This window comes from Notolabrus celidotus, chromosome 8 (assembly GCF_009762535.1).
Source record: "Notolabrus celidotus isolate fNotCel1 chromosome 8, fNotCel1.pri, whole genome shotgun sequence".
In the NCBI taxonomy this organism is placed as follows: Eukaryota; Metazoa; Chordata; class Actinopteri; order Labriformes; family Labridae; genus Notolabrus; species Notolabrus celidotus.
In genome coordinates this window covers 11,321,058-11,334,399 of record NC_048279.1, presented here as the reverse complement: position 1 = coordinate 11,334,399, position 13,342 = coordinate 11,321,058, and the positions used below count along the sequence as shown (strand labels likewise).

At 43.2% G+C, this 13,342-nt stretch overlaps 1 protein-coding gene across 4 annotated transcripts in view; it reads right to left on the bottom strand.

Annotated features, from left to right (window-relative positions):
* Positions 1-13,342, bottom strand: part of LOC117817065 (rho guanine nucleotide exchange factor 9) — a 44,379-nt gene that overhangs the window by 17,193 nt on the left and 13,844 nt on the right. For 2 of the 4 annotated variants that reach the window (XM_034689546.1, XM_034689545.1), the window contains one exon: positions 729-908. In XM_034689546.1, coding sequence (XP_034545437.1) covers positions 729-908 — 180 coding nt within the window. Of the gene's footprint in view, positions 1-728; positions 909-5,810; positions 6,516-13,342 lie in introns of those variants that run through there. The other 2 variants (XM_034689549.1, XM_034689547.1) reach the window with 2 other exon arrangements.

Below are 13,342 nucleotides of genomic sequence, written 5' to 3'. Positions count from 1 at the left end.
GAAAACCTGTTTTGTTTGGGGCTGAGGAGGGTGGGGTTCCACCTTGGAGAGAGAGAATGACAGAACAGAAAGATACTTTTTGGTGGACAGTCAGTCAGCCTGTCTGCCCTGCCCTCTCAGGAGTGAATATGGAAGGGTGGACAGGTGGAAATGGCTATGAGGAGTGTCAGTGGGGGAGGGGAGGGAGGGAGGGGGGGGGGGGTGCTCTGCTGTGGAAAGCCTCTGCCTACGACAACCATTCTCACTCGCTTGTTCAGTCTTCTTGATAATAAGCTAATCAAACGCCGCAGACTTGTGTGTTAGCTTTAGTCCAGCTCAGATGTGGGTGAGATTATATAATCACAATGTGAGGTGAGGACATTGGAAATTTAAGTGGAATTCAAGGGTAACAGTTAGAGGTATGCCAAACTGAAAAAGGGGCTCATCAGCATCTCTGTGGCATTGTCCCTGAACACTGGATAAAGGCACTTAGCTAGCTGTTCCCTCATCTCTTCACTGTTATGTATTATTAAAACACAGTGTTATTAAACTGCGTGTGTCTGTGTGTTGAACAGGCATATTGATGTGTTTCTGTGCCTCTTTTTTTATTATGTGACAGAGATTTTGTGCACCTTCCTCTTTGTCTTCAGCAGCTTGTGTGCATATGTTCATGTGCCTCCTTTTTTGTGTGTGAGTGGGTGTGTGTTGTGTCTATGGTCACTGGCCAGCCATGGCAGCAGCTAACTCACCCGTACAAAGCTGGCAGGGAACCATCCTTCCTCCTCATCAATCTGGCCCCACCACCAGTCTTTGTTGGAGGCGTCCAGCACCTTGATGACGTCACCGGCCTTAAACGCCAACTCCCGGTCCGCCATGGTCACATGGTCCCATACCGCCTCAGCGTTGACGATTGAACCTCCACTTATCAACTAGGGAAATGGGAGGGAGAAACAGGCGATATCTTATGCTTTAATATCATAAACATAACTTCTGCCGTGGAGACACTACAGACACAGCATGAACAACACTGCAGACATCAACACATAAATGTGGGTCCACCTGATCTTAAACAGCACATAAATTAAATTTGAAAAGGATTTAATTCAGTACTCATCCTTATTTAGACTTCAATTTGTGAGAATCCTTGTTGCTAAACCCACTCAGATTACTAATAGATGCAAATACACACCCTCAAAAGCCAGGGCCCACTAGCAGCTTAGGGATTGCAAATACAGCAACACAATAGCTGACACAGAACACAGCACAGCACAACAAGATACAACAACACAAAAAAAGCAAAGCCATTAGGAGGAAAACAACACAGTATTCATAAACACAACACCAGTCTCCACACAGGGACTGTAATTGGCCCATTATGACATTAGAATAATTACATGTGTTAATGTAATATAAATGCTGAGGAGCAAACAAATGTGAAGGGATAATCTCTTTTCCTTCGTGCTGTCACCAGAGCTTGTTATTTAATCTGCAGCACAGCCTTTGACAGAGCATGGAAGCATGACTCATCAAACATTTTCTATTGATTTTAGCATCATGAATAAATAATGCGGACATTATGCGACACTGGAAATAAATGTTGACGTTTTATAAGAGGGTACATTTACATGAGGAAGGTGTTACTTCAAATGCTTGCATTAGGCGTCATCTGCAGGGGCATGGAGGCCTGTCAGGTGATCAGTATTCTTTAAGGGATTGGGGGAGGCTAAAGGTTGTTCTCATTAAAGGACAGAAAACAGCGGACAATGTTCCTGAGAGAGACCAGAGTCTGACATCATCCATCTACCAAACAGCTTCACCATCCATCACACAGAGGACCTGGCTTTGTTGTGCTGAGGCACGCACAAACCCACAGAGAGGCACTCACACGTGCAGCCACACTTTTTAACTTCTTATACATTGAAAACCATGTATGCTCCTATGGCACAGCTCCTTATGTTTGTTCCAATTGCTCCCTCCAAGGTAGTGCTCATCAGCAGTCTCCAGTCCAGAGCTAACCATGCATCCAGTCCCTGGGGCTGTGGGCAGAGCAGCCAGCGCTAACCAAGCCTGACAGGAGCTGCTTAGACTCTAGGTAAGGAGTTATCAAAGGCCTGGAGACAGGGATGTCACATGGATGGACATTAAATTAAGTCTGTACTTGCATTGAGACTTTTGCATTATAATGTTGATCTACTGTGATATCCTAAATTTAGCCACCTAAATTATTTCAGTAATCCCTAAAGATTGCTTGAGCTTTCAGAAAGTGAAACCCCTTCAACCATTTAAAATGCACCTCATCACTTTAGCGCAAAAATGCTGTTCCACCTTATGCTGATGCAGTGTGTTTGTAGAAACAGCAGCAGTGTGTGTGTGGTGTGTGTGCGTGTTGTTTATATTCAACCAAACCCCCTGTGAGGATCTAAGCTCTCAGACTCAGCAGCTATGTTGCCCCTTCAACCTGTAGACAAGCCTACCTCCCTGATGGCTGACTGAGACAGCTACGGGGGATAGAAGCCAATCTGGGCAGAGGAGTGAGCACAGGGGAGGGACGCCCGTGCCTGGAAGGGAAAGAACAGCCGTCGTCATGGCGACAGATGAGGATGCTTCACCGGTATTGACAAGATGATGGGAAGAGGCAAGGACACTTCAGGAGGCACCGGAATATTTCCAAATTTAGGTGCATGTGTGAGCAAACACACACAGAGTGGCCGCTGAATGAGCACTCTGTTATTGGATCTCAGAAGGAGGAACCAATCATATCAGAGGATACACAGACATCGTGTCAGTGTCAGTGTAAAAGCAGAGGGACATGATGTAGGCCCTTGCATCCAGATTTTTGATCAAAGATATCGCTGAGTAGGTTGATTCAATCAGGTATCACAAGGGGCTGGGAGCTGGGATAACAATAGCTTGAGCATGTATCTCAAAGCTCTCCACGCCATGAAAACGGGAGAAGTCATGTAAAAACATGTCACACTACCATGGAAACAGCAACAATGAATACTACTAAGAAAGATTTGTTACTTCTTCATTCAGGAAAAAGGGATTCACAATATTTACAAGACAAATTTGTAGTCAGAAAATAGCCAGTCAGTTCAACTTGACCGTCACCATCTGACATCCGGACCTCTGCCTGCAACAGCTCCCACAGAACAGATGAGCATTGGCACTGAGGTCAGTCTAGCTTGCTTCTTCACCGTAATGTCTGCTCTTCCTAATCCTGCACCCCCCCTCACACCCCGCTCACACACCCTCCAGTCCCCCCTCCAGCGCCACTCCATTTTCAGCACCATTCACTCCAAGCACAATCTCTCCAGTCCCCATCAATCTGCTGTAATATAGGCAACAGACAGAAAGAGCAAGGGAGAGAGACAGATAGAGATCCATTCACAGCCAGTGTTCCACCCTGCTCACTTTCCTCCTTCCCCCTCATCCCTCCATCTCCCTGATGAGATCAGCACTGCCCTCTCCAATATATTGCATCCTTTTCCCCCCTTCTACATGCTTGAATAAATTAAAGGCATTACATAATCAATCTTCCCATTCCTGCCTTGGCTCACCCTCACACCTAGCTTGATCAAAAGGCACAGAGTAAACACAGAGAAGTCTTGCCACAGTGCTCATCATCACCTGTGTGTGTACCAGCTGTAATGACCTATGTCATCATTTTAGTTACACTGCAGTTACAACATCAAAGATCACAGGACAAACAGCTGCTGTAAACCGCAGAACCTGTATTTGGGTCAATGCAAATGAATGCAGGGAAATCTTTTCCTGTATGTGGACTTATAGACAACGCTCTCTGTGTCCCATTCAATCTCAGACAGGAAGACTGACAAAGAAATCTGAAGTAACAGAAAAGCAATTCACTCCCTTATATCCCCTTATATCATCTTTGCAGCACAACACATCAGCATTCACTGCACTGGCAGCTCCACTGCATTCCAACATCCTCCTCTATCTCTAGCTAAAGCACATCTGCACCAAAGCACCTACAGCATCCCTGAGCAAACACTCACACTCTCACACACACGCCTCTTAGCCAGCCTTACCATGTTTGTGGCATGTAACTGCTCAGAGAGTGTATGCATGGAGAAGTCCGGTTCATACAATCATGATAAATAAATCTCTGTCGGATGGGGTCGAGGTGATGGTCCTCCGCATGAGCTGAGCTTGTGATGTCGAGTAACAAGGTGCTGTATTCCAGAAAGAGGCTTCTCTTTCCGACGCACTGAGTGAGTCTCGCGGTCCGTCCTCCCTGTGTCTGCCAACCCTGTTATGTAATACACTTATACCCTGAGTCTGGGAGCCAATCAAAGATGCTCTGCCTAAAACCAGTGAGAAATACACACACATCCTCTCACACGCTGCCGTCTCGCTTGCACACACCATCCGCACATTGACACTTCTGACTGCACAGCATTTAACAGAACTCTATTAGAAGACCGGCCCTGGGGGGATTACAAATGTGTGAACACTCTGGATGTGTGCATGCCTCAAATTCTAAGAGGATCTACAGATAACAGCTACCAAGACTATCTCGCACACACAAGCAACATGACAGGCTCTCATGCTCACATGTGAACACACATCTGTACGTAGCGCTGTGTAATCGCTGATGGCCAACTGAGCCATCACCACTGCAGTGGTACAGTATTATGATGCTCTGTTTACAGTCCTATGGGGTCCCTGCTGTAAGATGTTTATGCTCTTTACCACAGTGATGAAAACACCAGGCCACATGGCACCACATGTGATAGATGCATCTGTGTTCATAAAACATTGCCTACAGTACAACATTTACCACTTATCTAAAAAACATACAGCACTTAGCCTTGAGTGTGTGAGAGCACATAGTATCTTAAAAACCTAGCCAGCCTACCGTCCCTATTAATAGGACTGCCATGGACAGCTCAGGGATAGGCTTTTAGCATATCTATTTCTGACACTCATTCAACATTCATGACACCTGCCTGAAACCCTTTATTAGATTTTACCACTTGCATGTGGAGGAAAAAGGGTATAGGATTTTTTTATCTCTATCTGACATCTCTTTTTTACCTGGAAGACATTTTATCGGTCAGATTTATGCACATATACATTTTTATTAGTAACTATTTATTGGCCAGGTGTGATAACATTCTGGATACAGCTACATGTAGCTTATTGGAATGTTACCAAAGGTAAAAATGTGAATATTGTGGGCTGTGAAATGGGAGCTGAGTTTAGCTGCATCTAAAATGGGGGAAACCTGGAGTGACGGAGGCCCTCCTTTATTAGGCCTAACCCTGCCTGCTATTGGTTACTGCTCAGCTGAGATTACAAACGGTCCTCCAGAGTCTGTGATTAGCAGCACAAACCTCTCACTAGCACAGCTATTTGCTACAAATATCTCTTTTACTTCAGAGGAGAGACCCCTGCTCTGCTATTAGCTGCCATATTGTGGATGTGGCTACAGTGAATCACATTAGGAAAACAAGTCCTGACGCAGCAGCAGCAGTAGATGCTGTTAAGAAAAGACCATCAGATTTTTTTTTAATCTATATCTCATTATTTAAGACCCAATTCCATGCGCACAATCCACAATATACAACATGGAGGAGAGAGGGGGGGTCGACGTAGGGGGGGGGGGGGGGGGGGGGGGGGTACATGTTTATATGCGGGGGATATGATTTTCCAGTCACCACAGAAAAGGTAAGAGCATCACAGATCTGTATCCGCACAACTACCACCACCACCAGACAACACTAGCTACCACAAACGGTGAGAGGACACAAGACATAACGAAGGATTGGGGAGGGGGTAACAGAAATACATTATGTTGTACCAACGTCATTCATTTCAACGCGTAGCCGTGATGGAGCGCCGGGTGTCCCCGCTCTCGACCAACGCGCACTGCCTTTCTCTCCTGTCCTGTGAGAAAGCGTGGTGCGCTGCGAACCGGGCCCCAAGCGCAGATCCATTAACGTGTACCGAGGATGAACATCAACAGCACGTTCACAAGCACCAGAACCGCGATCACCGTAAACACCGCGCAAGTCTGGACATCCAAGGCCATGGCGCAGCGCTGCGGGCCGATGCTGAGCTGCGCTCTCAGTGACGGCTGGTATCCAGCTCCCCCGTCAAGACACGTAGTCTCAAAGCCACCGAGCAATCCACCATTACAGATAGGCAAGAAATTAAAAAAAAAGATGCCCCTACGCCTCTTCACACTACGCGATGTAATTCATAAAGGCACGGGAAGAGATGCATCATCCTCACCATCATCATCGTCATCAGTCTGCACCGCGATTTCTCCCCGCTAGTCAACACCTGCCGGTGTTTCGCCTCTTCCCCTAAACCGAGCGTCTCTCAGGCCAATAGATTCTCAAAGCAAACAAGAGAGAGGCTGTGCGCAGGCTGTCCGCAGCTGCCGAGCTGCCTTCCGGTGAGTGGGGACCGCAGAGAGATCGGCTGTGAGGCTGAGAGGCGGTCCTGCATTAATACTGATCAGCGCTCCGCTGCCAGACTACCGGCTTCAGCCATCACCTACAGTCGGGGGAGGGGCACAGTCAGCCCCTCGCTGACTACATCGACCACTGTGGCCAGAATCATAACCTCATTCATCTCCCACCCGGCTAAAAATATTACAGTGCCCTGGTGATTTATCATTTATCATTAACAGTCCGTGATGAGGGAGAATAAATGTCACGAGAACGTTCCTCAAAGTGATCACCATCTTATAATTTTATTGGCATAATGTCAGCCTCTCCTGCCACTTTGTCCGTGGCTAGGGATCAATCAAATACAGTGTGCCCGGTTGATCTGATAATCAACCACATTTACACTCTTCAGAAACACCGGTGCAACAAACAAACAACTGATGCAAGCAGCAGTAACTTCAAGGTGCTTTAAAAGCATTCAAAAGTATCTTTGTGATCAAGAGGGTTGAAAGAGGATTTCCTTCAAATCTTTAAATGGTTTAAATCTGAAATATTATTATCAACATTGTTATGATCCTTACTATTGGTTTGATTCTACATTATTCATTTAATACATTTTCAAATAGCCATAACAAGGCAGAGGGATTTTATCAACACATCAGGGTCTCCCTTTTATTTTCATTACATTTTTGGTTTAAATTATTACTGTAATACATTATATTCATAAAAGAACATTTCCATGTGCAAAAATGTAAAACTTACTGTAAGATTGATCAGCAGTAATAAGAAGTTCATTTTATAAAGTAGAATTTAACAGATAATACTCATCAGACCATTACTTCTGGTTGATAACCCCATCATTTAATGTCCAATCCCTGTTTAAAGCAGATGAATATAAAAAAGTATACATCATTGCTATAATGACATCATCGTATAATGACATCATCAGGCTTAATTCTTCAGGCCTGATAGCCCTGATGGATGACTTAGATCTGTTACTACAGAGGGGTAGCTACCTGTGGTTTGTAAACTGATTTTGTATTGTAAATTCAGTAAATCTCTCCTTTAAATGTATAAACAGATGTTGTGTTTGATGTATGAGACCATACCATAATGTGCATTTTAAGTATTTTGTGTATGTATTTAGTTTCTCATCTTAAATGTAAATGCTGGTGTAAAGACAAAAGCACACATGAAACCCTGGAAAACCCTTTGTAGAAAAATGTTATATTTAGCAGTTCAGGTGGGTGGGCAGGCTGGTTTGGTAGAGAGAGGGAGAGAGCTAGTGCATCATTCCTATTAGCATTACTGGTGTGAATTTGAGCAACCTGGTTAACCTTAGAAAGCACTGCTGCTGCTGCTGCTGCTGCTCAGTGTCACTTAGATCAAATGGAGACCACACCTGCTGATGAACAGATGTGATTGTGTACATGTGGAACAGGAAATAATCTGAAATAAAGCACAGGCTCAGAAAACCCTGAACAAATTAAGGTACAAAAACAAAAAAAACAACAGGCACAGCTCCAAACCTCAAGTGGAGGCGGTGTCCGTCTGCAGTCCTTTAAACTAAACAAAATATGCTGTAATTTCTGGAACAGGAAATTATTTTCAGAGGCACAGAGGTTTGCCCAATACTTAGTGAATCTCATTTCCAGGTCATGAGACGCCCCAAGCTCAGAGAGCCATTATGATAAACACATACTCTACTAAAGAAACAACTGTAACACTGAAACAATTTCCTGAGCCTAACATACATTCAAAAATCGACTCAAATTGTTACAACCAATATATTTGTTCCTGAATCTTATTTTAAACTTTAAAAATGATATGAACAAAGTGCATTCATAGGCTACAGTAACATAGAGGGCAGAGACTGTAATCAACCTCAAAATGTTCCACTATTTGAATCCATTTAAATATTCCGCACTACCTACACAGACACTGAAGATTCATCTACTTAAAGGGATAGTTTGTAAGCGAGATTGTATGAGGTACTTGTCAGCTGTTGGTATATTAGCCAAAGGGGATGTCAGTCAGCTCGGCCCTTTGTGGAGAAAGCAGCTGACCGGGAACAGAAAGTAGGCTTTCAACAACTGCAGACGAGGTCAGCTCCACCACGTAATTTAGCTAATTTCAACAAACTCCAACCAAAATACTATTCTCGGTGCAAGTGCACACCTCATTTGATTGGATTTGTATGAGAGGTGCTACATAAATAAAAGTGAATCTCAGCTGGGGTAATTTTAAACAATAAATGGTGAGCATTATCATTGTAAGGTAGTAAAGGCTGTAGTGTTTGTGATTTACAAGCCGTGTGGATCATGGGTTAAAAAACAATAAAAGCCGAATACTCTAAAGAAATACTTCCATTCATCTTTCCTGGTTTTCTGATTTAACTTCTGAAAATGTAAGACAGTTGGTAAAAGATCAGAGTTCAGTAAGGCAGGGAACTCTGGATGGTGAGTGCTGCAGACTGCAGCTGTATGCAGGCATGGTTTCCTCTGATTTCAGAAAGGACCTGAGATGCTGTTGTTACCATGTCTCACTGGTGACAGTTGTTGCTCTCTCATTTCGTTGGCATGGGCTAAGAGTTTGTACAGCTGCACCATCAGGTAACTTGGAGTCTCTTCTGCTCTCCAGTTAGCACACCAGCTTCTCCCCTCTTTCATTTGGTCCGTTGAGCCTTGTTCTTCCTCTTCCTCTGTAAACTCAAGCTAATACACGGTGTCCACTTGTGTCCACAGTAAATGGCATGTCATTGTCTCTATTGGAACCACTCACTCACAAAAAACAAATGGCGGCAAAGTAAGGCTGTATATTTGCCCAATAGAGCGTACACTTACACTGAGAAATGTGTTTTGGTTAGAGGTTATTAAATTAGAAAAATGACATGGTAGAGCTGGCCCTGCTGTGCCGGTTGGTAGCCTGATACAGTTATCTGGCTGCTTTATCAACAAAGGGGCAGAGCTAACCGGCATCTACTGTGGCTAATTTACTTACTACTGACAAGTACCTCATACAACACGACTCCAATAAGATCACATTTACACATCGATATAAGGATTCCAATATACACAATACACTCACAGCTAGTTTGGCAAGCTTTTAAAACCATGACAACATAGATAAACCAAGATGCAGGCTTAAATGTTATGTAAAAATGTGATTGTTTGGAACATGATTTAGGACGCTGGATGTTTGGAAACACTTTTTGCTGTTAATTGCAGTTGGAGTCAACTGTAATGCTGTGAATGCATGCCAGCTACAGCTGGAATTCTCCAACGGAGCAAGCCACCACTTAAACCTACAGGAGGTGAGTACTTGCTATTCATGACACAGTTTTAGATGAAGTTTTGTTAAGTGAGTGACAGTGCAAAATGACTCCGGTCCCAACTGAAGCATATTTTTTGCTTTTGGTGTGCAAGGCATTGCTCTGGCTTCTCTATTCTCAGTGATACTTTAGATGAACATTGTATTTCACAGGAGTGCATTCTGGGCTGCAGCACTTGTCCTGGAGCTACCATCTCAAATTTTGGAAAGAGAAAAACATGATTATGAATGAATTTATACAGCAGAATTGGTTCAGTCCCAAACCAACCACATGCATTCGCATTCGCATGCGCATGCGCATGCGCACGCACACACACACATACACACACACACACACAGACACACACACACACACGCACACACGCACACACGCACACTGACATCCACACAAGCCCTCTTCAAACTACGTTCTGTTTTCACATTCAGCTCAGAGCCTTGGGAAGGATCAAAAAACCCTAGAATAAGTTGAACAGTATAACACAAAAAGAGTGCACTGTATCAGTATTTTTAAAGACATAAATAATTTCCAGGGCACTTTCTGCACATACATGCTGATAAAAGCCATTTCTCCTGAAAGCCAGGCTTTCAGTGTGAGATATGGAGAGCATCACAGCTGAGACATGACAGCCATCCTAAAACAGGCCTCTTTTTCCTCCTCTGTGCTTGTGTGATTTCATGTGTGTGTGTGAAATGCAGTGTGAGCAGATTACATAAGCCTGCCCTACCTCTGTGGGCTCCCTCTCCAATCTCCCTGACATTTAGACAACAAAGGTCACATCTGAAAGTCTAAATCTGCACGGACACCAATGCTAATATACTCATACATATACAAAGGAGAGGGAGAGATTGTAAAATAATATAAAAAGAATATCCTCCACAGTAGAGTCACGTGCTGACAGGGACTTAATTTGAAGTTACTGTACGTGGATTACATGCATAACAAGCGCTGATTAAGTTCATCCATGAGAAGTGATTCATTTTTAGCTCTGCAATTATTGTAAGGGATTGATGTTTGACTGATGCCAATGTTTTGTTGAATTTTTGAGGCTGCTTTTGGATTAAACCGTTGAATGTACATCTTTGGATCTGTATATTTTTTACTCCAACCAATTTGTAAAGCTTAAATCTCTGAAAATACAAGAACATAATATAATCAAATATGACATACAAATTACTGGAGTTTGACAAAAATTCTTGCTCAAAGTCTGCATTTTTCACAGTTTCCAGCAATCTCAGAAACGGCTCATGGCTTTCATCAGCTGTTATAGTTTTGGGACATTGCTTTTCAAATGTAATGTTATTGTGGGCAACCTGTAAAATAAAAACGCTGCAGGTACTCTACCAATCAGAAATGTTAAACGTTGCAGGCCTTGTCCCCCAAAAGTTCCTGGGCCTTTGGAAAGTATACTACCCTCTGAGTAGGCACTCAAGGCATATATAAACTACTCCAGAACTTAATTTAGAACCTGATTCCTGCTACAGAAAACACAGAGTTGCTCAAAAAGGTCCCTAGTTCCTGGGGAAAGTTCCTAGTGTTGAAAGGACCACATTAACTTTTTGAACAAAGTGGGGAACCTTTTCATAATTTTGTAAAACACTATGGCTAATTGATGTGTAGAAAAAAAACAAGCACTCTTGTTGTTGCAGCCCATACAGCCCATGTTCAGTAATATACAATAGCAATCCCAAAGTGATTCCACATATTAGCCTTTGAAACACCAAAATATGTAAAACCATGGCCTAAGATATTTTAATATTTACAGCAGGATGTGTGAATAAGCTTATTGCAAAGTTTAGTAATAATAGGATGGGATACAGATCAAGGTGCTTAAATTCCAGGGTTAGTCTTCTGAGTATGAAGAGACAAAATTTCCCGTAGAAATGCGGGAAAACGAGTGATACAACAAGAGGATTTGTTTTTAAAAAGCTTTGAAGATACACACTTCATATGTGATATCACCCTACATAAATCTATTTGTATTACTCCAGCTGCACTTAATGATGTATCATTGTCCCGCAGCTTTAAATTGAAACTGCTGGAGCCAGTGCGGAGAGGACAAGTAATCGCGGTGATAAATAAACCCCTCAATATCCATGGGCAAACTGCATTAATGGAGAACCTATCTCTAATGATCTCTTAGAGATTAAGGCTCATTAGGGCTCTTTGTATTTCAAATCTTGTCTATCTGCAAGCGGCTCCTCTGAGCTCACAACAAGTTTTGGGCTGGACAAGGTCATTATAATTTTTTCATATCTCTGTGTTGTGGCAGTGCACTCCCTCTTCATTAGGCTGTGATCTAATGTCTATCACTGTAGCCAATGCATCAAACTGACATTCTCAATCTCATGATCTCACCCTTCACCCTCTCATGTCAGAATGACCCTGAACCTCTCCAACAGAAGCAGCTGCTCACTCCACACTTGATTGGGACATTTCTCTCGTGAGAGAGCTACTCCAGTGCACATCGGATGTCACGGTCCAATTAAGCCAAAGGGAGAAGATAATGACATCAGCAAATAACAGAGGCTGATCTAATGTCATCAAACTGGATTCTTTCCAAAGCTTGAGTGTGCCTCAAGATCCTGTCAATGAAAATCACAAAGAGATGTGAGCACAAAGCACATCCCTGACACCTTCCTTTCACAAGGTTGATGTAATGTTGCAGAGAAAAGCATGGCGTAATTATACTGTTTCATCAGTGTAATAACTCCATAATATAAGCTTCAGAGGCACAGCTACAAAAAATGGGTGGAAGAATCCTGGTGGGATGCGAACAGGAAGCTCTGCTACTTTTGAGAGTGGTCATCTCCTACAATATTGGCATCATTTGTCAAAACCATAATGAGAAATGTATAAGGAACATGTTTGTACCTCTCATTTTTGGATAAAAAAGGGTTAAACATAACAAAATAACAAATATTTTTAAGTATGCAATAAGTTGGGGCACTTGTGGCCTAGCGGGTCTAAACGCCCCACATACAGAGGCTACAGTCCTCGTCGCAGGGGTGGCCGGTTTGATTCCCGGCCAGTCGACCACTTCCTGCATGTCTTCCCCAACTCTCTACTCCCCACATTTCCTGTCTCTCTTCAGCTGTCCTATAAATTAAAGGCAAAAAGGCCAAAAAATATAACATTAAAAAAAAAAAAAAAGTATGCGATAAGTTGTCAAGCACCAGCAATAAATGGAAGAATCCAATTCCTTAAACTCAGTATGCTTCTGGGTAAAACATTCCTACAGCTCTTTTCTTTCTGCAGATTGTCTTTGAATTTCTACTAAAGATTTGTAGTTTTCGACCAAGAAAATGACTCTTTGTGGTCAGTAGGTATTTGGCTAATGGACGGCAAAGCCCACCACGCCCATTTCCCCTTCAGTCTGCTCCAATTCTTTTGTTCCCCTCCCAACCCCACGACAACCACACTGGCTTCCTGCTTCCTCCCAAGCCTTTCAGCCACAAAGCGGCCTAAAAATAAATTGCTGGACTTTTCCTGAACACAGTTTTGTCACCATTGTTCAGACATCAGCTGTTTATTCGTTCAGCTCAATTTGGCTGTTAGGCGAGTCAGTGGGTCAGAGCATCGAGAATTGTAAGAAATAGTTTGAGATAGATGA